At 43.1% G+C, this 25,498-nt stretch overlaps 1 protein-coding gene across 1 annotated transcript in view; it reads left to right on the top strand.

The window, feature by feature from the left end:
- Positions 1–22,585, top strand: part of DNAJC1 (DnaJ heat shock protein family (Hsp40) member C1) — a 193,789-nt gene extending 171,204 nt beyond the window's left edge. The window contains exons 10-12 of the mRNA XM_060006198.1: positions 15,570–15,618; positions 17,211–17,641; positions 20,089–22,585. Of these exons, the coding sequence (XP_059862181.1) occupies positions 15,570–15,618; positions 17,211–17,641; positions 20,089–20,157 (549 nt within the window). The 3' untranslated portion in view covers positions 20,158–22,585. The remainder of the gene's footprint in view (positions 1–15,569; positions 15,619–17,210; positions 17,642–20,088) is intronic.
- The last annotated feature ends 2,913 nt before the right edge of the window (positions 22,586–25,498 follow it).

Here is a 25,498-nt window from a genome sequence, read left to right as displayed (position 1 = left end):
TTTAAAGCAGTAAACAATGATTTTCTTTCTTATAAGCACAGTCCTAATTAATTGGAAATCTGTTGAATGAGTATGCAAGGGAATAACCATGTTGGAAGCTCCTTGAGGTGGATAAGACTAGGTCTTATACATACACCACTGTTCTCAGTATAGTGATATGCTAAGTCAATACTTAATAAATCTTTGGTAATTCACCTAAATTGAAAGATAGTTCATTAATAATACCACATCTAGGGAATTCCCTGGCAGTCCAGTGGTTAGGACTCCGCACTCTCACTGCAGAGGGCCCGGGTTCAGTCCCTGGTTGGGGAAATAAGATTCCACGTGCCACGTGGTGCAGCCAAAAAAATAATAATACTAAAATAATGTCACATCTAGTGAATCACAGAATATTTGATTTAAAAAGAAACCATTAATGCAATCTTTTGTTTTACGGATAAAGAAGTAAAGTGGAAAGAGAACAGAATTTAAAAGAAAACCTGGCTTTGGTGTCCTATGCTACCATTTTATGGGCTGTGTGATTTTGTAAGTCCCCATGTCACTCTGAGCTTCAGTTTCTTCGCCTGTGATATGAATTTCACGGGGTATCTGGCAGGTGAAATGTGATAGCGTCATGAAAATACTTTGTTATTATGAACCATTACACAATTGTAAATCACTATAATAATCACTTATTACAGATGTGCGTTCTAGAAAGAAATAAAAGTTCAAGGCCATGGGCTTCCCTGGTGGCGCAGTGGTTGAGAGTCCACCTGCTGATGCAGGGGACACGGATTCGTGCCCCGGTCCGGGAAGATCCCACATGCCGTGGAGTGGCTGGGCCCGTGAGCCATGGCCGCTGAGCCTGCGCATCCAGAGCCTGTGCTCCGCAACGGGAGAGGCCACAACAGTGAGAGGCCCGCGTACCGCAAAAAAAAAAAAAAAAAAGTTCAAGGCCACAGAGCTAGTTAATGGCAGCCTGGAACTAGAACCCAGATTGTTTGACTCTTATTTAAGCCACACTGTCCTCTTAGTTCAGCAAAGACTTGATTTTTACACCTTAACCCTGTGTGTAGGACAGCACTATTCTTTGTCAGCCATGCCCTAGATCAAATATCATCTTCAAAGTGAAATCTCTTGGTTTTCTGAGGTTCTGGGCCAAAGGAGGATAAATTTGAGAGCAAGGTATTTCATGTCCCAAGACACTGGCCAGTCCATGGGGCTGGAACTCCAGAGAGCTCCAAAAGCAGTTGCTTTCCTTTGAATATTTGAACCACAGAAATATTCAGCATTTCGTTAAGCTCTAACTGAACACTTGTTCATTTCCTCAGTGATTCATTCAAGCAAAGCATACTTGCAGATTGCATGAAAATTTTTCTATATATATCTCCCATTTACCATTCTTATATGTTTTCTCCTGGATCTTATTTAGTGTCCTATATTACTAATATATTGAGTTTGTAATTTGTACTCACTCATCAGAACCCTGTATCTTACCAAGAGGACAGTATCCACTTTAAAGTCTAGATCTAATTTACTAGTTACAGTGATATTCACTTTGAATACCATGGATGTTTTATTCATGAAGGAACTGGTTTCTCACAGTATAATCTGTGGTCTGGGGATAGCATCGTACTTTATGGTGGGATTTCTTTTATTACCCTGAATTATTTGCTTAACTCTGTCTTATGTATAGCTTAGAGATGCAGCGAGTCAATAGATGGTGACTCTTGAGCAGACGCTAATGTGCTAATGCAATGTAAAATTGCTTCCTTGTGCTAAAAATTTGGGTAACCCATTTAAAAAAGAGGAAAGTGGGTGAATGTATGTTGGCTTGTTGCAATATCTTGCTGATAGACTAAAAATATCTGCAAAACTACACTATTGTCTGTTGGCATAAGTATTTTCCCTCAGTAATTGGCCATCTACATTACTTACAGAGGTGATCAGGAAGTTAATGGAAGGCCCTCTTTGTCAATGATTAAGATGTACACTATTATTATTTCTTGTATTTTCTATCCAGACAGAGGATCCAGAGAAAAATTTAAAGACATTGGAGAAATAATAAGAATGAACAGCACTGCTCTCTACCAGCTGGAAACATTTTTCAGGTGGTTTATTTAATGTTCAGGTAACAGAGTGCCGTTTTTATTTGAAAACTACAGTAGCTCCTGGTTATAACGAGTGCTAGATTCAACAGAAAGTTGGCCAAAATTAAATACAACTGAATGAAAATACAGTTGATCCCTGAACAACATGACAGTTAGGGGCACCAGTCCCCCGCACAGTTGAAAATCCACATATAACTTTACAGTCAACTGTGTATCCATAGTTCTGCCTCCTCAGATCCAACCAGCGGTGGATTGTGTAGTAGTTTAGTACATATTTATTGAAAAAAAAAAAACACGTAAGTGGATCTGCTCAGTTCAAACCTGTGTTACTCAGGGTCCAACTGTAATGAACTTCACAGTTACATAATTTTTATTATTAGAATACTTAAAATATCATTAAGTCAGCCAGAATTTGAAAAATATGACTTGAGGTTATCACTAATAGCCAACATTTATTTTCTGAGTTATCTGAGGATGCCAGGAATATGAGTATACACTTTATATAGCTCAGAAAAATGGAAAACTCTTCTGTATGTTGAGTAGAAATGTGCCACTATGTAACTGTCCACCGACCCTAACTGTACCCTATGGAATACAGTTTTCATTTGTTAATTAATTTTCTGTTACTTTCATCAGTGTTTTCACTGGAAGGAATGAAACCTATTTTAGGTTTCTTTCATTCACTCCACCCTAACCTATATATCCCAGATTTGCTCATAGAGCCCCCATTTCATAAGAATTTTAAAGATAGCTTTAGGTATAACTACATTAAGAAGAAGAATTATAAAAGTATTTTCTGCTTGGAATCAGAACATGATGAAACAAATTTCCCTACAATTCTACAATCCGTGTAACTGTTAATACACGTGGGTAGTGTTATCCAAAAGCCCACCTAAGCCAATAGCCCACAGTATTATTTGTTCACATACTGAGGAAGAAGAGAAGTCTTGTCTGTATGGACCTATAGGTCTTCTCCCAAAAGGAGGCTAGAAAAAAGTCATAAATCTCCATTAAGCCAGACAGAGCCCATACCTTCTACAATTGCACATGATATAAAAGCAGAATGAGTAACTGAAAAATTCATTATAGAATAGGTGAGAAGTAATACTAAACATTCATGACTAAATTGGCACCCATGTTATCCAAGTCATCTAGATCTATCAGAGAGAAATAAATTTGGTGATGAATATGTCACCTCCAATGTCATCTCTATTTGCAGATGACATGATATTACATATAGAGAACCCTAAAGACTCCACCGAAACTGTTAGAATTAATGAACTATTTCAGTAAAATCGTAAGCTACAAGATCAGTATACAGAAATCAGTTGTAACTCTGTACACCAACAACAAACTGTCAAAAAGAGAAATTAATTCCATTTACAATAGCATCAGAAAGAATAAAGTGCTAGTTTTACATTTAACCAAGAGGATGAATGATCTATACGCTGAAAACTCTCAAGACACTCACGAAAGAAATTGAATGAGACACAAATAAATGGAAAGATATTTTGTGTTCATGACTGGAAGAATTTAATATTGTTAGAATGTCCATACCACCCAAAACAATCTACAGATCCAGTGTAAACGCTCTCAAAATTCGAATGGCATTTTTCACTGAAATAAACAGTCTGAAAATGTGTATGGAACCACAAAAGATACCAAATAGCCAAAGCAATCTTGAGAAGGAAGAACAACCTGGAGGGATCACATTTCTGATTTCAACTTTTAAAGTGATAGTAATCAAAACAGTATGGTACTGGCATTAAAAACAGAATAGAGAGACCAGAAATAAATCCACTGGTTTATTTTACTAGTACAGGCAACTAATTTTTGACAAAGCCAAGAATATACAATGAGAAAAGGATAGTCTCTTCAATAAATGGTGTTGGGAAAACTGGACAGCCACACGTAAAAGAATAAAACCAGGCTTCTATCTTGTACTGTACGCAAAAACTAACTCAAAATGGATTAAAGACTTGAACCTGAGACCTGAAACCATAAAACTAGCAGAAAATATAGGGAGTAAGCCCCTTGACATTAGTCTTGGTGTTGATTTTTTTGGATTTGACACCAAAAGCAAAGGTAACAAAAGCAAAAATAAGTGGGACTACATCAAACTAAAAAGCTTCCGCACAGCGAGGGAACCATCAACAAAATGAAAACCTATGGAATGGGAGAAAACACTTGCAAAGGACACATCCAATAAGGGGTTAATATCCAAAATATATAAGGATCTCACACAACACAATACCAAAAAAAAAAAATTCAATTTTAAAATGGGCAAAAGAGCTAAATAGACGTTTTTTCCAAAGAAGACCTATAAATGGCCAAGTATATGAAAAGATGTTCAACATCAGTAATCATCAAGGAAATGCAAATCAAAACCACAATGAGATATCACCTCAAACCTGTTAGGATATCTGTTATGAAAAAGACGAGATAACATGCTGGTGAGGATGTGGAGAAAAGAAAACCCTTGTAGACTTTTGGTGGGAACGTAAACTTGTACAGCCACGATGGAAAACAGTATGAAGGTTCCTCAAGAAATTAAAAATAGTACTACTATATGATCCAGTAATCCCACTTCTGGGTATATATCCAAAGGCAACAAAATCATTATCTCCAAGAGATATCTGCACTCCCAATTTCATAGCAACAATATTCACCACAGCCAGTGTATGGAAACAACTTAAGTGTCCATCAACTGCTGGATGTATACAGAAAATGTGTTTATACACACACACACCACACACACACACACACACACACACAAAATGGAGTATTATTCAGCCAAAAAAAAGTAAAGCTTCATAGAAAAATTGTAGAAAAGTGGTTGCCAGGACTAGGAGATGGGGGAGATAGGGAGAGGTTGGTAAAAAGGTACAAACTTTCAGTTATAAGTTGAATAAGGTTTGAGGATCTAATGTATAACATAGTGACTACAGTTGACAACACTGTATTATAGAATTGAAGTTTGCTAAGAGAGAACTGAAATGTTCTCAACAACAAAAGTGAATATATGAGGTGATCGATATGTTAATTAACTTAATAGGGGGAATCCTTTTAAATGTATACATATATCATCATGTTGTTCGCTTTAAATATCTTACAATCTTATTTGTCAATTATACGTTTAAAAAAAAAAAAAGCAAACTGACACCCATGTAATTGAAGTTATCTAGATCTATAGGAAAGAAATAGAATTGGTGGTGACCAATGCTCACTGAAGGATGACTTTCCTTTCCTGAAGTGGCATACTGCCATACTCAGAGACACCCTGGACAGTGAGCTTTATTATTAGACTGTCACTTATTTGGAAACTTCTTAATCTGCCTAGAATAATAAATGATCTGCTGAGGATGCCAAATTTGCCCCCAAAACAGAACTATTTTGCCATATACATGCCTTCTCCTGAGATGGAAACTAATGAAAAGAAGAGAAATTCTCAAGAAAAAAAGGATCACTTAGAGTTATCATTGTTATACAACCATCTCATGGCACCAGGAGATATGGACTTGGCAAAGAGGATAGAACATTAAAATAAATCTTGGACTACATAGAATTGGAAAGTTGACCAGTTGTGCTTTTTGCTTCTTTCTTATAGGTTCTAAGTTGCCTTTTTAAGTGAGAGAAAAGTTTGGCTCAAAGGTGACTATAGTGACATCCCATTCGTTTTATTATTTAGAACTGAGAATCTGAAAGGCTCAGATTATAGCAGCTATTTGTTTTGTGTGGTATGGATAGGCCAGATTGTGACATATGCAGATGGTCCCCTACTTACAGTGGTTCAACTTAACTATTTTTCAACTTTATGATGGTGCGAAAGCAATACACCTTCAGGAGAAACCATACTTTGAATTCTGAATTTTGGTCTTTTCCTGGGTTAGTCGTATGCAGTACATACTCCTCGTGATGCTGGGCAGCGGCAGCAGCTGCAGCTCCCACTCAGCCAAGCGATTATGAGGGTGAACAACTGACACACTTACAACCATCCTTTTTTCCACTTTCTGTACAGTATTCAGTAAGTTATGTGAGATATTCAATACTTTATTATAAAATAGGCTTTGTGTTATATGACTTTGTCAAGTTTTAGGCTAATGTAAGTGTTCTGAGCATGTTTAAGGCAGGCTAGGCTAAAAGCTATGATGTTCAGTAGGCTAGGTGTATTGTAAGCATTTTCAACTCACTGAAACTTGTTGAAACTTTATTGGGCTGTAACTCCATCATAAGCTAAGGAAGACATGTACTGTATTCAGAATCCTCTGTCAGTACAAGAAATAACTAACCATGGATTCTCAAACCAACTCATGGATAATAACTCCTTCTCTAGGAGGAGTCCTCCAGGAGTCAGAATAAATATCACACATTGCCTTCAGAAACCATTCCTTCAAAGAAGCCACAATTTGATTTGATGTGATTGTAGAGCAGTTTATACCCTGGGGCATTTTGTAAACAATAAAGCGTCAGCCAGCAGTTAATGTAGTTTATTAATGGGTGTGGTTAGGTAAAGAGAGGAAGAGAGTCCTACAGATACCACTAGCATCCCAAGATGACTGGGGATACCCATACCTGCAGTACCTGAGGAGCGACATCAGAGGCTTAATGCTGTAGGGGGCAGAGGGGCATAGGCTTCGCTAAATCCAGCCATCCATTAAACAAGCATGCAAATAACAACGACAGACCCTAACTTGGGGAAGGGTGTGGCGAGAGAAAAATCACTACCCAGAATTGCTGCAATATATTATCTAAATGTTCAGTTTTGAACAAAAATAATGAGCCATGAAAAGAAACAGGAAAATATGACCCGTACATTAGAAAAACAGAAGGCAACAGAAGCTGCCGTATAAGAGTGACCAAATGTCAGATTTCACAGAAAAAGACTTCAAAGTAACCCTTGTAAATATGTTCACAGAACTGAAGGAAAGGATGATGAAAGAAACAAGGGAAGATATAATGACAGTGTTGCATCAGACAAATAATATCAATAAAGAGATAGAAATTATTTTAAAAGAAAGAAAAGAACCAAGTGGAAATTCTGGAGTTAAAAAGTACAATAATTGAAATTTTAAAAATTCGGGCTTCCCTGGTGGCGCAGTGGTTGAGACTCCGCCTGCCGATGCAGGGGACACGGGTTCGTGCCCCGATCCGGGAAGATCCCACATGCCGTGGAGCGGCTGGGCCCGTGAGCCATGGCCGCTGAGCCTGCGCGTCCGGAGCCTGTGCTCCACAACGGGAGAGGCCACAACAGTGAGAGGCCCACTTACCGCAAAAAAAAAAAAAAAAAAAATTCACTAGAGGACTTCCCTGGTGGCACAGTGGTTAAGAGTCTGCCTGCCAATGCAGGGGACAATGCAGGGTTCAAGCCCTGGTCCGGGAAGATCCCACATGACGCAGAGCAACTAAGCCCGTGTGCCACAACTACTGAGCCTGCGGTCTACATCCCGCGTGCCACAACTACTGAAGCCCGCGTGCCTAGAGCCTGTGCTCTGCAACGAGAGAAGCCTGCACACCACAATGAAGAGTAGCCCCTGCTCACCACAGCCAGAGAAAGCCCGCACACAGCAACAAAGACCCAACACGGCCAGAGATAAATAAATAAATTCACTAGAGATGCTCCACAGAGAGTATTCAAGCTGAAGAACAGAGAGAAAAACAAAAGAGGAAGTGAACAGAGCCTCAGAGAAAAATGAGACACCATTAAGCACACCAACATACACATAATGGGAGTTAGGAGAGGAGAGAGAGAAAGGAGGGGAAAAAAAATCCAAAGAATGGTGGGTGAAAATTTCCCAAATACATTGAAAAAAGCTAACCTATATACATCAGGAAACATGCTGAATTCTGAGTCGGATAAGCTCAAAGATATCCACAAAGGATGCATCATAATAAAAATGCTGAAAGTAAAAAATAAGGAGAAAACCTTGAAGGCAGCGAGAAGTGACTTGTGACTAACAGGGAACCCCCCCCACACACACACACCAATACGATTAACAGCTTACTTCTCAGCATAAACCACGTAGGCCAGGACAGTGGAATAACATATTCAGAGTACTCAAAGAAAAACTTGCCAACCAGAAATCCTACATCCAGCAAAGCTATTTATCAAAATGAATGCAAAATAAAACATTTTCAAGATAACAAAAACTGAAGTTCTTCAATCTGAAAACAAGTGACCCCAGATTGTAATTTGAATCCACATGAAAAAGAACACCAGTGAAGGTAATAAGGTAATTATGAAAGACAGTATTAATAAATGTTTTCTTCTTAACTGATTTAGAAAGCAATTGTATCAAATAATAGATATATGTTACTGTCAGACCTGTAATATATAGAAAGGTAGTATTTGTCTAATATATTTGCCAATAACAGCACAAAGGAGGTGAGTGGGAGCAAAGCTGTATGGGGCTGAGTAAACCATTACAGATGGTAAAGTAGTAATTATAAGAATATTACTGAGTTTGTAACATGAATAGATACAATATGTATAATGGCCATACTACAGTATGGGGGTAAAGGGAATAGCGCTAGGGAATTCCCTGGCAGTCCAGTGGTTAGGACTCCATGCTTTCACTTCCGAGGGCCTGGGTTCAATCCCTGGTCAGGGACCTAAGATCCCACAAGACACGCAGCATGGCCAAAAAATGGTTGGGGTTGGGGCTGGGGTCGGGGGCCAAGGGATAGAGCTATACTGAAGTAACATTTCTGTATATCACTGGAATTAAGGTAGTATAAATCTGAAGCTGACTGTCATAAGATGTATATGGTAAACCCTAGAGCAACCTCTTAAAAAAAACAAAACTCAATATAGTAAAAAAAAAAAAAAAAACAAAATCATTAATTAAAATGCTACATTAGAAAATACTCACTTATGCAAAAGAAAACAATAATAGAGGAATAGAGGAACAAAAAAGACATTAAAAGTTAAAAGAAATCAAATTCAACTATATCAACAACACTAAATGTGAATGGATTAAACAATCCAATCAAAAGAGAGATTATCCGACACGATAAAAAAAATCATGATTCATCTCTATGTGGTCTATGGGAGACACACTTTAGATTCACAAATAGAAATAAAATGAAAGTAAAAGGATAGAAAAAAGATAATCATGCAAATAGCAATTGTAAGAAAGCTGGAGTGGCTATACGAATATTAGATTAAGTAGACTTTAAAACAAAAAAATTACTAGAGATAAAGAGGAACATTTTATAATAATTAAAAGGCCAGTCCAGGAAAATATAACAGTGAAAATCATGTGCATCTAATAACAGAGCACCAGAATACTTTTAGCAAAAATTGAGATGGATGAAAAGAGAAACAGATGATTCAACAATAAGAGTTGGAAACCTCAATGCCTCCACTTTTCAATAATGGATAAAACAACTAGACAGAAGATTAACAAGGAAAAATGGAATGATAATAAACCAGCTAGACCTAACAGACATCTCTATAACACCTCATCCAACAAAAACAGAATATACATTCTTCAAGTAAACTGAAATATATTCCAAGATAGACCATGTGCTAGGCCATCAAACAACCTCAATAAGTTTAAAAGGATAGAAATAATACAAGTATATTCTCTGATCCCAAAGGAATGAGATTAGAAATCAGTGTCAGGGAAGAAATTGGGAAAATCAACAAATATGTCTAAATTAAACCGCAGACTCCTAAACAACAAATGAATCAAAGAAGAAATTCCAAGGGGAATAAAAATTCTTAAAGACAAATGAAAAATGAAGACACAACACACCAAAATTTAAGAAATTCAGCTAATGTAATTCGTAGAGGGAAATTTATAGCTGTAAATGCCTTTATTAAGAAAGAAGGCCTCAAACCAATAATTCAATCTTCCACATTAAGACAATGGGAAAATGACAACCTAAACTTGAAGGAGAAGAAAGGAAATAAAAAAGTAGAGCAGAAATGAATGAAATAAGACTAGAAAAGAAGTAGAGAAAAGTCAATGAATCCAAAAGCTGATTCTTTGAAAATATCAATAAAATTGACAGACATTTAACTAGGCTGACAAAAAAGAAAAAGGACTCAATACAGTCAGAAATGAAAAAGGAGATCACTACCAACCTTACAGAAATAAAAAGGACTGTAAAGGAATACTGTGAACAAATGTATGCCAAGAAGTTAGATACCTGTTTTTCTAATAGATATAAATGAAATGAACAAATTCCTAGAAAGACATAAACTACTAAAACTGAATCAAGTTTAGAAGAAATAGACAATCGAAATAGGCCTATAACAAGTGAAGAGATCGAATTAGTAATTAAAAAAAAAAAAAACTATTCAAAAAGAAAAGCCCAGGACTTCCCTGGTGGCGCAGTAGTTGAGAGTTCACCTGCCGATGCAGGGGATGCAGGTTCGTGCCCCGGTCTGGGAAGATCCCACATGCCGCGGAGCGGCTGGGCCCGTGAGCCATGGCCGCTGAGCCTGCGCGTCCGGAGCCTGTGCTACGCAACGGGAGAGGCCACAACAGTGAGAGGCCCGTGTACTGCAAAAAAAAAAAAAAAAGAAAAAAGAAAAGCCCAGGCTCAGATGGCTTCACTGCTGAACTCTACCAAACATTTAAAGAAGAATGAATACCAAAACTTCACAAATCTTCCCCAAAATAGAAAAGGATGAATACTTGCCAACACATTTTGTGAAGCCAGTATTACTCTAATACCAAACCAAAGACATGAGAAGAAAACTACATACTAATAGTTCATATGAATATGGATGCAAAAATTCTCAACAAAATACAGCGAACCAAATCCAGTAACTTATAAAAATAATTATATACCCTAATCAAGTGGGTTTTATCCCAAGAATGCAAAGTTGATTCAATATCTGCAAATCAATTAATGTAAATTAATCATATCAATAGAGTTAAAAAACAAGATCATCTCAATAGGAGCATTTAACAAATCCAACATCCTTCCATGATAGAAACACTCAACAAATTAGGAATAAGAGGGAAGTGCCTCAACCTGATAAAGAACATCTACTAAAATCCCACAGTTAATATCATGCTTATTGGTGAAAGAGGGGATGTTTTCCTGCTAAGATAAAGAACAAGACAATAATGTCTGCTCTCACCACTTCTATTCAACATTATATGAGGTTCTAGCCAGGGCTGTTAGCTGAGAAAAAGAAATAAGATTGAAAAGGAAGAAGTAAACTGTCCCTATTTGCTAATGACATGATTTTATGTATACAAAATACTAAGTAATTAACTAAAAAACTATTGGAATTAGTACATCAAGATTGCAGTAAACATAAATGTACAAAAATGTTTTAGTTTTATATACCTACAATGAACAACCCGAAAATGAAATAAAGAAAATAATTGCACTCACAATAGCATCAAAAAGAATAAAATACTTGGGAATAAATTTAACAAAAAATACAAACTTTAAAAACTACAAAACATTGTTGAAAGAAATTGAAGAAGATCAAAATAAGTGGAAAAATATCTCCTGTTCATGGATCAGAAGATTTAACATTGTTAAGATTGCAATATTCCCCTAAATGTAAGAGCTAAAACTATAAAACTCTTAGAAGAAAACAGAAGGGTAAATCTTCATGACCTTGAATTTGGCAAAAGGATTCTTAGATAGGACACCAAAAGTCCAAGCAACTAAAAAAAAAAAAGAAAGAAAGAAAAAAAATGTGTATGTCATCAAAATTTAAAACTTTTGTGCTTCACAGGACACCACTAAGCGGGAAAAGACAACCCACAGAATGGGAGAAAATATTTGCAAATCATTTATTTGATGAAGGACTTGTATCCAGAATATATAAAGAGCCCTTACAACTCAATGATAAAGACAAATCACCCAAATAAAAAATGAGCAAAGGATCTGAATACACATTTATCCAAAGAAGATATACAAATAGCCAATAAACATGAAAAAAAATGTTCAGTATCACTAGTCATTTGGGAAATGCAAATTAAAACCACAAGATACCACTTCACATCCACTAGGATGTGGGATAATACAAAAAGTTGGGTAATAACAAGTTTTAGGAAAGATGTAAAGAAATCAGAAGACTCATATACTGCTGATGTGAATGTAAAATGTTGCAGCCATATTGGAAAACAGTACGACAGTTCCTCAAAAAGTTAAACACGGCTACCATATAACTCCTCAGTTCCACTCCTAGGTATATACCCAAGAGAAACGAAAACATATGCCCACACAAAAACTTATACACGAATGTTTATAGCAGCATTATTTATAATAGCCAAAAGATGGAAGCAATACGAATGTTTATCACCTGATAAATGGATAAACAAAATGTGGTATATCCATACAATGGAATACTGTGCTGCAATAAAAAGGAATAAAGTACTGATATATGCTACAACTTGGATGAACCTGGAAAACGTTACCCTAAGTGAAAGAAGCCAGCCACAAAAATCCACATATTGTATGATTCCATTCATATGGAAGTCCAGAACAGGGAAATCTGTAGAGACAGGGATTTGTAGTTGCTTATTGCTTGATGAGGGATGGGGTGGGATAAGGAGGATGGAGAATGATAGCTAAAGGATATGGGGGTTCTTTTCAAAGTGATGAAAATGTTCTCAAGTTGGCCACAATGATGGCTGCACATATCTGAATTTAGTAAAAACCACTGAATTATACACTTTAAGTGGATGAATTGTATAGTATATGAATTGTATCTCAGTTAAGCTGTTTCTTAAGAAACAGAACAAGGGAGGTCTTTGTGTACTATTCTGGAATAATCTCCAAAATATTTTGTTAAATAACAAGATGCAGGAGAAAAAAAAGAATTATTCCATATCCTATATGTAGGTTGTGTATCCTATAGTTACATGAATCTATAAATGTGTTAAAACTCATAGAACTGTGCAACAGAAGAGGAAAAGGTAATTTTATTGTATTATGATGTAAAAATATAGAATCTTTAAAAATACAGTAGAAATTGAGAGAGGAGAGGTATTGTCACCAGACTTGGTAGTCCTGGTGGTGGGCATCTGGGAAGCCTTCAAGAAGAAAGTCACACTTGCAAGTATTTCGAAGGATGACTTGGCTCTGGACGGATAGATATTTAAGGAGAGGTTTGATGAAGAAAAGAAAATCATTTAAGACAAATGTTAACAATGGCCAAGAGTACAGAGCAGAGAATTTCTGACCATCTGGAGAGCATTAATTGTTTAGTTCGCTGAAAGGAAGGATGCACACAGGAAAGAAAATAGATCAGACTGTGGATTTCCTTGTGTGTCAGGTTAAGAATTGAACACTTTGTTGTATGGTCATTGATGAGCCATGAAAGGTATCTGATCAGAACTCTGCCTTGGGGATATTATTCCATGGGAACTGCTAATAAATAAGTTGTAGACCAGTTAGAAGGCTGTTATATTAATTCAGTCAGAGAATGAAGGACTAATACAGGTGGTGGAGATCTGAGAGAGATGGGAACACATGGGGTCAGTATTGTGAAGAACGTGGCAGCTGGTTGGGGAGGGAGAAAAAAGTCCAAAAATTGGTTCTTTGGTTTTGCCCCTACGTGACTGGGATGATAGTACTGTTAGGAAAAGGAAGGGGGGAAAGCAGAGAAGTTGATGAGTTTAGGTTGGGAGTTGTTTAGTTTCAGGAGCTAGGAGACGTCTAAATAAGACACTTAACGGCAGTTACAGAGGGAAGCCCCCACGGTATGGTCGGCACCACACCTGCAAATTCAACCAACCTCGGATGGAAAATATTTGGGGGGTGGGGGGGAATCCAGAAAGTTGTAAAAAGCAAAACACGTATTTGCCTCACAGTGGCAACTATTTACATAGCATTTAGATTGTATCAGGTATTGTAAGTAATGCAGAGGTGATTCAAAATGTACAAGAGCATATGTGTAGGTTATATAAAATGTGGGAAAGATATATGGCAGTGCAATCAGAAATTTGAGTTGGGAAAGTTGGAAGTCAGGGAAGCTCATGTTGGATAACTTCAAGTTTTTTCCCATAAAATACAAAGCAAGGTCATCTACAGAGAGGGAATAAAATTGAAGAGTGTTTCTAAGCAGCTTTAAATATTTTCTCTAATTCTGCCCTTTTGCATGAATGGAAAACAAATGATCCACATCAATTATAATAGGTAATTATAAGCCTTTAACATTTGCTAGGTATCATGCTAAGAGCTTATTTCAAACTTAAAACATCCCTACCAGACAAAAGGTATTAGCAGTTTTATCCACATATTACAGAGGGTAATACATGAGAGAGAGAGAGAGAGAGGATTGGAAATAGCTCAAGGTTACCCAGCTAATCAGAGGTGGAACCAAAACTGAATATGAGCTCTAACTCCGAGCTCTGAGGATGTTAGAGCATGCTTTCTGAGGTTTTCCTTTCAAATTTCATTAAAGCAGCAAAATGTTTGTTCAAGAATTTACACGGATTAAGGGGATAGAATACAAAGTATGTATTCCATGTATACAATGAAATGTAATTTTAATATAATTTTAATAAAGTTAACCTTTTAAATGGAGAAGGGATGGCTTGTTTAATAAGTGCATTGGGGCAGTTAACTATCCAACTTTAATTTTTTTAAATTAATTTTGATCTCCTGTTTATATATAATAGAAATCAGAACAGTGGTTGTCTATGGCAGGGTAGAGATGGATTTAGGGGAACAGGGAACTTTCTAGGATAACAGGAATTTTCTGTAATTTGATTAGAATGTAGGTTGCATGGGGGTTTTTTGGTCAAAACTCATTGAAATGTACATTTAAAAATCTGTACATTCCACTCTATGTAAATTTTATCTCAGTTTTAAAAAGGGAAATCTATCTAGACCTCCAATACATCATTAAATTAAAAAAAGCAAGCTAAAGGGTGAGACGTACAATATAATACCATTTATACAGAAGAAAGAAAACATTATTTCTGTGGATCCACACTTGTGTATGTAAATGTCTCATGGGTCTTGGGTCCATCTACTACTCCACCAAGAGGTCCTTCTGCTAGTGTCAGTCTTGGTGCTCTTAGGGTTTCTTTCTGGGATACGAAGAAAAGACTTTTGTATTATAACATCGTTAGCTTAAGAGTAAATTTCCCCATTGTTCATAATACCCCTATGGTATAATATTCTCCAGTGAAGAAAGATACTCTTTCAGGAAATTCTAACTAAAAAACACGACGTGTTTGTATAGTGATTCTGGAAACTAGTACATCTTCACAGGCAGCCTTGTATAATGGGGCTGTAATCAGGTGATCTGAATTCTTGTTCTGACTCTGCCACTTGATTAGATGGATATTTTGGAGTAATTCATTTAATCTCTCTGGGCTTCAGTTTCCATGTTGGTTAAGAAAATGGACTGAACTGATGACTGAGGGTCCATCCAGGCCTAAGATTCAGTAAACTCTGTTCCTTCACACGGACCTTCTATGAAAGAGGTCACTTGACCTACAGTAGACGTATGGAAAGTCAGATTTTTTCTGCTTTTATATTTTGAAACAGGTGACAACCAAAGCCAAGCAACTGAAGGATTCAGTTACCTGCTCCCCAGGTGAGTCAGCACCCACTCCATCCCATTAATCTAAAGCCGTGCCTTCAAAATAAATCCCTTTTTATAATAACTTGTTTTGCCCAATGGACTCTACTGGTCATCTCTGTGAAAGGGATCGAATTACAAGCACCCACAAGCCAATGCAGCCCTGCACACACAGTGGTGCTAAGATGTACTTAATAAGTTTGAAGAACTGTAAAAACCTTGTTCTTCTCTAGTATTGGGGGGAGGGGGGCATGCAGGGGAAAGCCAGTCTGCGCCATTTCCCCACACTGTGCACCATTGCCACCACACACACAAAGCGTCCTTTGGGACAGGCCAAGCAGCTTCTCCAAGAATCTATGTTTCTCAAAATCCATTTCCTCCAGGGACTTCCCTGGTGGTGCAGCAGTTACACGAGTTCAAGCCCTGGTCTGGGAAGATCCCACGTGCCACGGAGCAACTAAGCCCGTGCACCACAACTACTGAGCCCACATACCATAGCTACTGAAGCCCCGTTCTCCGCAACGAGAAGCCACCACAGTGAGAAGCCCAAGCACCACAACGAAGAGCAGCCCCTCCTCTCCACAACTAGAGAAAGCCGGCGCAGCAACGAAGTCCCAACGCAGCCAAAAATAATTTTTTTAAAAAAAAAAAATCCATTTCCTCCAAGACTACGTGGAATTTTGTTCAAGTCCCCATACTTTTTGCTCGGAACCAAGAAGAAAATACCTCCTAAACCTTCCAACTCCACTTAAATACAGGTCCCTGCACTCGATGTAACCTACTAGGGACCAGCAAACCCTGAGATCTCGAAACGTCTCCCCTGGAGAGGACGGGGCGTGCGGTTCTGCGGTCTCCAGCGAGGAGGGCATTTCCATACTGCTCTCCTACCAGCGCGGCTGTTGGTCTGTGTGGAGGCCCAAGCGCGCAACGTGCTTCTGTGAAAGACGCTCCCCTCCGACACAGTCTCCAGAAACCTGCTCCTGAAAAGGCGGTGGGGCACAGACAGATCTTCCTAGAGCACAGGAGGGGTCGGGAGTGTGTGAGCAGGGCGGGAAAGGCGTGGCTGAACACACCCGTGGGTGGCACGAGGAGTGTGCTTTTCTGTCAAGCGAGGCATCGCGGTGGCACAGGAAGCAGCTTGGCTGGGGGGGGGCGGTGGGGGGCGGTCCCCCGTGCAGGGTTAGCCCAGCGGGAGGTCTGACGGATTCACTGTACTTGCGCTCGCGGAACTAATAACAACCCTAGATTCTGAAGAACATCTTTCCATACCTCGAGAGTAGCCGCTTATCCCCTCTCTAAGAGACCTTCTCATCCTCTGATCGCAACCTGGCCCTGGGAGGCCCCCGAAGTCCTCAGAGCGGTGGAAGGACAAAGGCTTGGAATCAGACAGAAGTGGGTTCAGATCCCACCTCTGCTGCTTCTGAGACTGACTTCCCTCCTCTGTGCAGTTGGGGTCACGATGGCTGTCTTTATAGAATAGTGTGAACATTAAGTATACCATACATGCAAAATGCCCAGCGCACTGTCTGCTGTGGTGAAGGCAGCTGTCCTGACTCTTGTCACCGGAACTGACCTTGCCCTTCCCCTCCGTGTGTCCTTTCTCACAGGGATGGTCAGACTCTCCGAACTCAGATCCACAGCCCAGAACTCCCGGCCCCCCAAGGCTGCCACCACCTTGCCGGACGACATCATCACTCAGCGGGAGGAGGCCAAGCAGTCTGGGGAGCTGGAGGAGGAGGACGGCGAGGAGGAGGCCGATCCGGAGGCCGCGGAGGAGAGCTGGCCTCGGAGGCGGAGGCCAGCCCGGCCGCCCGAGCCGGAGGAGAAGGTCCGGGGAAAGAGGCAGAAGGACTTCGACATGTCGGAACCGCACGAGTCCAGCGACGATGAGAGCCAGAAGAGAGAGCGAGCGCGAGCCACGGAGGAGCCCTGGACTCAGAGCCAACAGAAGCTTCTGGAGTTAGCATTACAGCAGTACCCAAAGGGATCCTCTGACCGCTGGGACAAAATCGCCAAGTGTGTCCCGTCCAAGAGTAAGGTGGGTGACGCCGGGAAGGAAGGCCTCCGAGCGGGTCTAGATCACACGGACGCGGCCGCAGCGGGTCCACCGGCTTTCCCTCCTCCTACGCGTCTTTCTATCCGCCTCATCTCTTACCTGCCAGTTACCTTCCACTAGATGTCTCCCGAGAGCCTGTGAATCTGCACTCGACTGCTTAGTGTAAATGAGGTCAAGATTCCAAGCTGAATCGTTATACAGACCAGTTATGTTTTCTCAGCGAAAACCCCACTCATAGATCATAACCTGCCCCCACAGCAATCCCGCCAACCTTCTGGAGCGTTCGCTCGGCGGGGGCGGGGCGGGGCGGGGACGGCCGGGCAGCATCCTTGTTGCTGCGAGGGCCGCGCAGGGCCAGGCCTCCCTCGCAGGCGGAGGCTCCCTTCGGCCAGCAAGGAGAAGGTTTCCCACAGAATCACGAGCCCCTCCAGCGCTTCACAGCTCTTTAACCCGGGGAACACGTGTGGCGGCCGGCGTCGCCATGGTCACCAGTTCTGCCGTGTAACTTGTCTAGTCTCAGCGGTGGCATCTGTGGACCAAAGGCTGGAAGTGGTGTTGGGGGCGGGGTCAGGGAGAGGTTGCCCTCAGGATCAAGATCCAGCTTGTCCTCTGTAGCCCTTTCCTCCCAGTGTACAGCTTTTAGTGTCTGTTTAAACACATCTGCAGAGAGTTCCCAAATGCCAACTCAGATAGGAGGGAAGGGGGCAGCCCCTGTGGGAAGTCAGGCCCTGTCCGGCCTCTGTCTTCTGCTCCGACAGTTGGGAGCTGCAGAGCCTCCGGTGTGATGTTTTCAACCCAAGCCTTTCCTGATACAGCCTCCTGGGCGTCTTTCCTCGTAGCCATACCCTTCGTCTGAGGCACCAGGAACACCGAGAAATCAAAAGAGCCAGTCTCCTTTGCCTTCTCTGCCCATCACTCAGTAGCCTGTGGGCACACTGATGTTCATTTACATGCCTTTTTTTTTTTAATTGAAATTCGATGTCGGAAAATCTAGCTCGTGGCCATGGATGTCCCCGTGCGTACAAGTCTAGTTATCTATCACCTACTTTAAAATGAGGAAGTTGAGAATTCCCGGGGAGAAAAATAAACCATTAGCAGTTGATCTATTTGAGAAACACAGATCCTCCCAGCCCCTCCAACTGGTTTGCCAGAAGTAATTATTTTCCCTGAATTTCTTTAGCATCTGTCGGGACACAGGCATTTACATGTGTGATGAATTGACACTGGCTTAAAATGAAGGAGCTGGAACCGTGGATTCCTGCGGACAGCACACTCAGAAACTCATTGCCTTGGGGGCTGGAAACCTTCCTGGTTCAGGGAGGAATGAGCAGCATGGTTTATTATCCTGCAGGTGTTCCCCTTACGCCTCCACGTCAGAACCAGGTCCAGGGGAGGTTGCCTGCTGGCTCGCCCGCTACAGGGCGACTCCCTGGAAGTGGCCTGCAAGCCGTTGGGAGCCCTGGGCCTGAAGGAGGAGCCTCTGCCCGAGGCCCACACGGGGCTGGGCTGGGCCGCCCACCCTGGCAGGCCTGCTGCTCAGAGCCCAGGGTCCCCGCATCCCCCCACAGAGCACTGGGCCGGCCGGGCAGCTTGGCTGTTAGGGAAAGGGTGACACTTTAGGCAGGTGGCCCTTGGGGGTGCGGAAGAGGCACTTATTAGAAGATTCTCTCAGAACACTACTAGGCCAAAACTCCAGGAAGAGAACGAACACCCGTTCTCTGTCCAGGGCCTCTGATAAAGTCGTCTGCTGTGGAGCACAAACCAGTTCACGTGTGACCGTAAGTTAGTGAAGGCTTACAGTGCCTTTGGGGTGTTTTTGAAGAGAAACAGAAATGGATTCTGGAAGGTACCTTGTGATAAACAAGAGAGCAATGAGGCCCTTCCCCTGCTTCATTAGGGGTCCTCACCCCAAGGGGTGACAGCGACAGGCAGCTGGCGTCTGAAGCTACTAGTTCTGTAGCCTGACTGGAAGGCTGGGAGACCTCGGCGGGGCTGGTATGAGCCGGAGGAAGAGCGGGGCACACTCCCCGTAGTAGCCTGTGGGGCTGGGCCGACGTGGCCCTACCGCAGGAAGGTCCCAGGGGCCCCCAGGGAGAGGCAAAGCATAATGAGAATGACGTTGTGGATGCCTGGCCTCAAGGCTTTTCGTTTCTCTGAAGTAATGTGTTGTGATGAAACGGTGAAATGTTAAAATGTTAAGTACCACTGGTGAGTCGAAAGTCACCATCACAGTAACCAAAGTCTCCATCCCACAGACAGCAGCCACCAGCCCCTCCCCCAGGGTGCACATCACACCTCCCGCCCGGGCACCCAGGGAATTCCAGGTGGACAGGACAGCCCTTGGTCAGCGCTGGGCACGGCAGGCTCACCCCACGAGGGTCACTCTGATTGTAACTGTCAACTCTCTGTCTCTCTCTCTCTCTCTCCAGGAAGACTGTATCGCTAGATACAAGCTACTGGTTGAACTGGTCCAAAAGAAAAAGCAAGCTAAAAGCTGAATCCTCTGGAAGATGATGTTTACCTTATTTTCCAAAAGGATTATTTTAAAAATCTTATGCAGAAATTTGCATTTTGTACCTCACTATTTCTATACGTCATGTGCCTTAGTAAAAAAAATTAAAAATGTAAAATAAATGTTGTGCTACATTGTTTAAACAAATACTGTGTTAAAGGAGAAAAAATCAGATTTGGGTATTTTATAGATTATTTTCTCTCTCATCACTGCAAAGTTTAATTTCCTGGGGAACAAACTGAATAGTGCTAACAGTGAGGAAAATGGATGATTTTGAAGGAACATATGAGTGAACTAATGTGTAAGAATGAAGACTTAATGTGTTTCTTTGACCAAAGATCACACCAGCTAATGAGTAGCAGGATGCCAGCATTTGGGAGAACAAACCAGCTTTGTATTGAGCTAGCTGGCTGGGAGTAGTGTGGGGTTATCTTAACTGTATGTATATGCATATGTTACATGTATGTAGAAAAAAATAAGTCTAAATGCACAAGGACATAATAAACTCTTAAGTTTGGATGGTTTGGTAGAAGTGCATACCCAACGGATAGAATTTCCAGACAACACGTAGGCAAGGTTTTTCGGATCTGATGACACTGGGTCCCACTTTTCAATACCTGAGTTAAAAATCACTATTTTGTGCTGTTACTTTTGACTGAACCATCACCATCAGCTGAGTGCTCCTTTTTAAATCTGTCATTTGCTCAGGGCTGAGAGCGGTTTGCTGAAGTACAGATTGCCTAAACTTGAAAACCATTAAGATCACCAGAACAGTGCTTCCCTGGTGCCGCAGTGGTTGAGAATCCGCCTGCCAATGCAGGGGACACGGGTTCAAGCCCTCGTCCGGGAAGATCAGGTGCTGCAGAGCGACTAAGCCCATGAGCCACAACTACTGAGCCTGCAAGCCACAACTACTGAAGCCCGCGCACCTAGAGCCCGTGCTCCACAACAAGAGAAGCCACTGCAATGAGAAGCCCGCACACCGCAACGAAGAGTAGACCCCGCTCGCTGCAACTAGAGAAAGCCTGCTGCGCAGCAACGAAGACCCAACGCAGCCAAAAATAAATAAATTTAAAAAAAAAAGATCACCAGAACACATTTCAGGGAGGTGATTTGATAAAATGCTATAAAGACGTCATTTTTCTCTAAGGATTGAAATGAGGTTAGATTCCCGGAGAAGGTTTGGGTGGCAGCAGCCACACTGGCTCTGTAACCTTTCAGCCTGAGCAGGACACACGTGGCTCCAGGTAGGCCCGCCTCTGATGCTGTGGACGACCTGCCACCTCTGCGTCGTCAAAAAGAGCAGTGGAGAAACTGTTCCAAGTCATTGTTTTCATGAACTGAGTCCTCGGGCAGCAGCTCCCCTGAGCCTCATCCTGGTCGGGAAGGGGAGGCAGCCGGGGAGGGAGAGGCTGCCTGGCCTGCATGTCAGGAGGCCTCTTTCTAAGAACAAACAGGAGCCGGTCACAGGCGGCACCAGAGCCAACAGCTTCTGCCCCAGAACTTTCTCCTGGAGCCAATGGGGCCATGAGGTTATTACTGTGCATTCGCTTCGGGCCAAGGCCCACTCCCCATTGGTGTGGGACGTCTCAGAGGAAGAAGCTGGTGCGTGGAGGGAATCAGGAAGGGATTGTTCTGGCTGCTTTCCAGGCCTTGGGTCCATCCTGTCTCCGAGTCCAGGGTCAGGCTTGTCACACAGCTTGGTTGTCCAGCCTGTGACATTCTGTGAGCATCCTTCCATGAAATCACCCTTTTCACTTATGGTACTTTGAATTGGGTTTCTGTTGCATGCACCCCCAAATCCCATGACCAGATTTCTGGGCTTCCAGTGTGGGGAGAGACCCACAGGGGTCCAAAGATGCCTTAAGAGGTACAATTTAGGATGAAATGCCCTAATTTGCCTACCAACCTCATCTTTTGCACACTCACTAAGGAGGAGTCTTCTAGCATGGTTTTCTACTATCCCTGCCACCAGCCCCTTTCTGCGTGGCCTCCCCTATTTGGGGGACCTGGAGCTGCTGAGTTTTGTTGAAGTAGGACCAGTGGGCCGGGTGGGGCAGGGCTCAGGAGCTCAGCTGCACACAGGAGATCCGTGGGGTTCAGCTTGAGTGAGGTCACGGTCGGGAAAGCAATGGCACCTCCAAAAGGGGTTCCCGACACAGGTCTCATGGGGACCAGGCACGGCCCCCCTCTCCTTCCTGACGCCCCAGGGAAGTGCTCTCTAAACCCACCCCTCAGCCCCGCCTTGTGACCTTATCTATCTGTTCACACCTCCGAGCTGTGTGACATCAGTGCCTTGTCTTACCTCTTTGTCTCGATTCCCTATCTGGAAAAATAGGGAATAACGGTGGCTGCTGCATAGGTTGTTACGATGATAATCTGGCTTGTTGAACACAATAAATGTTCTTTTTCTATCTGACCATCCAGGCTTCCTGTTACCATCATTTTCAGCAGCTGCAGACGCAGGTAGCAGGGCTGACAGGCCACCAGCCACGCTCATTTGGTCCCTCGCGGGCGGGAATCCCTAGCCTGGGCCCCAGGAGTCCTGGGCACTGTACAGGCCCCGGTGGTCTGGGAGCCCTGCCAAAGGTATGCAAAGTCTTTATTCTTTTGGGCGTGTGGTTTTCTGGAGAGAGGGTACACATCTTTCACCAGTTGCCCCAAAGGTTCCTTACCCAAAAAGGTTAACTCAGGCCTCTGCTCAAGTGTTTACACTGACTGCAGCCCACCAAGGGCCCACGTGGTACAAGGACGATCCTCAGACTTGGCCTCTGACAAAGAGGCCCAGAATTCAACCTCAGAGTCGCCACCCCACTCAGACCCTGGCAGAGGGAACGGCAGGAGGTGTCTCTTCGTGCGGGGCTTGGAAAGCGCTGGCCTGGCCCCAGCACACGCCGCCCACCTGCGCCCCCTGGCCCCACACGGCTTGGGGTGTCTGCCCCCATCTTCCCGGAGAACTGGACCCTTTGTCCTGTAGTAATTGACACTTACTTTCTCCACTGGGGCAAAAGCTTACAGCTCAGTTCTTCACACCACCGATGGCACCAGCTTTTAAGCCCATTCACACGTTCCCTCCTGTGTCCTCACGCAGCCCCTGACTGTTCTAGCAGGTTCCCGCCAGCAGCCAGCGCTGCTTCGAGGCCAGGTGCTGTCACCCGCTGCCCAGGGCCCGGCGGGGCTGGCAGGCCTGTGCCTCACGATGCTTTGTTACTAAGAACTGAGGTTCCCAGTGGACGACCTGGTGCTTCTGTGACATTTGCTTAGGAACCACCTAGAAGTCTTGTGCTCTTATCTCCCTGATTGACCCATGTGTGCTTGGCAGACGTTCCACCCCACAAGACGGGATCCGTTTTGACTGGAATATTGCCCCCGTGGGCCGAGTCTTCTCCTGGGTTCCTATCTCAGTTTTAGAATAAATCATAAGCAGCTTTCCCCAGTCCATGTTCCGGATGCCTTAAAAAGGCCTCTTGCCTCTTGGTTATGTGCCAGCCCTGCCCTCACACCAAGTCCACCCACCCCTTTTGAAAGTAGAGAACTCATCCCTTTAAAATACCAACTACCTCAGCCTTACTTCCACCTGTAGGGTAGTTGTTGTAGTTGTTAGGTTTTTTTCCTAACACTTAAACGGCACAGTTTAAGTTGTGATGTTCTATACACACACGGTGACCACGGTCCCAAGTGGCCCAGGACAGTCCCAGTTTATACCTGTCTCCGTGCACTCAGTCTGGACTGCACGTTACATGGTCACCCGTCTGTGAGGGGCTGCTGGAGGATGGCTGGTCCCAGAGGTCCCTGGGGGGTGGGGGGGACGGACTCTGAACCACACCCCCATCCCAGATGGCTCTGAGGCGTCCGCGTTCGTTTTGCTCGCCTGTGGCTGAGAAAGCACAAGGACGCAGCGACTGTGCTGACCCTGAGCCCTGGTGCCCCCAGGGGCACAGGGACCCGCCTGAGTCGGGCCCATCCCGACCGGGGGGCTCCTGCCAGCGTCAGGCAGGCTCCCCCTGCGCTCCCGCAGCTGCCCGGGCCGTGGCCCCCTTTAGCGGTTTGCCGCACAGCCTCCCCTCCCGCCGCCCCCGCCGCTCCACCTGTAGCTGGGATCACGGCGGGGCTGGCCTGGAAGCCACCCCACTGTCTTGGCAGGAGTCCCAGCCTCCTGTTTGAATAAACTGCTTGGCCCTCAGCCTTCGACTTGATTCACCAGAGAGCTAAATTAACACGCTGTAAAACTGAACGGCTGCAATTATTTTCCCCTCTGGTCTGGGGAGAAAAAGAATGGCTTCATGTAGGACAGAAAAAGGGAAACCACATTCGCAATCGTATCCCCAGGGGGAAGCTACCAGTGTGTCCAGAGAGAGCCAGGGGCCAGCCCCGGGGCCGCCACCTGCCCTGGTGGGGGGGCGGGGGGGGCAGGGCAGCCCCTCCTCCCGCTGCCCCCACTGAGCACCTGGCCTGGCTGCTCTGGGACCCTCCAGCCTCAGCAGGGACCCGCGGGTCCAGCTCCCTTCCTCACGCCCTCCGTGCCCTCCCACTTCAGGAACTGCTACACGAACGAACAAAAAGACACCGGATTCTTCTGTAGGGAAAGTTGCCTGTTCACCTCTTGCCTTCACCACCTGTCATAAGCCAGGAGCCTGAGGGTCAGTATCCCCTGGATTATTACAGGAGTTCAACTCAATTAAGCCCATCTTTGGTTAGTACAGTTTAAAATGAAATCCTACTTTTACAAAATGAAATGGACAAAGATTTGAGCGGCAATGAGGGAGTCGTCTTTTTTAATGAAGTATAGCTGACTTACAATGCTGTGTTAGTTTCTGAAGCACAGCAAAGTGATTCAGTTATACATACACACATATACATATATATTCTTTTTCATATTTTTTTCCATTATGGTTTATTACAGGATATTGAATACAGTTCCTATCCTATACAGTAGGACCTTGTTATCTACTTTATATACAGTCGTTAGTAACTGTTAATCCCAAACTCCTAATTTATCCCTCCCCACCCCCTTTCCCCTTTGGTAACCAGAAGTTTGTTTTCTAGTCTGAGTCGTTTTTTAATTTTGTATGTCCTAAGTTACAAAGGAACACGAACAATCTCTGCCATGCTTGCTTTTCTGTTGTAACTCAAAAAGAAATATTTTGTAAAATTTAAGATAAAATATCAAATTGTTTATCCCAAATTATCTTGGTTCCAATCTGTCTCACAAAGGACGATGTTCCTGCAGTGACAACTAGATGCCTCCAGACGTCTGACCCAAGCTGGTCTCCTGTTTTTAAGAGGCCTGGCATAGGAAACTCCCTTGGAACTCTCCTCTGGCTAAA

The sequence above is a fragment of the Delphinus delphis genome, chromosome 2 (genome assembly GCF_949987515.2).
Source record: "Delphinus delphis chromosome 2, mDelDel1.2, whole genome shotgun sequence".
Lineage (NCBI taxonomy): Eukaryota > Metazoa > Chordata > Mammalia > Artiodactyla > Delphinidae > Delphinus > Delphinus delphis.
Note: the sequence above shows the minus strand (reverse complement) of the source record. Positions and strands in the feature narration are given on the sequence as shown.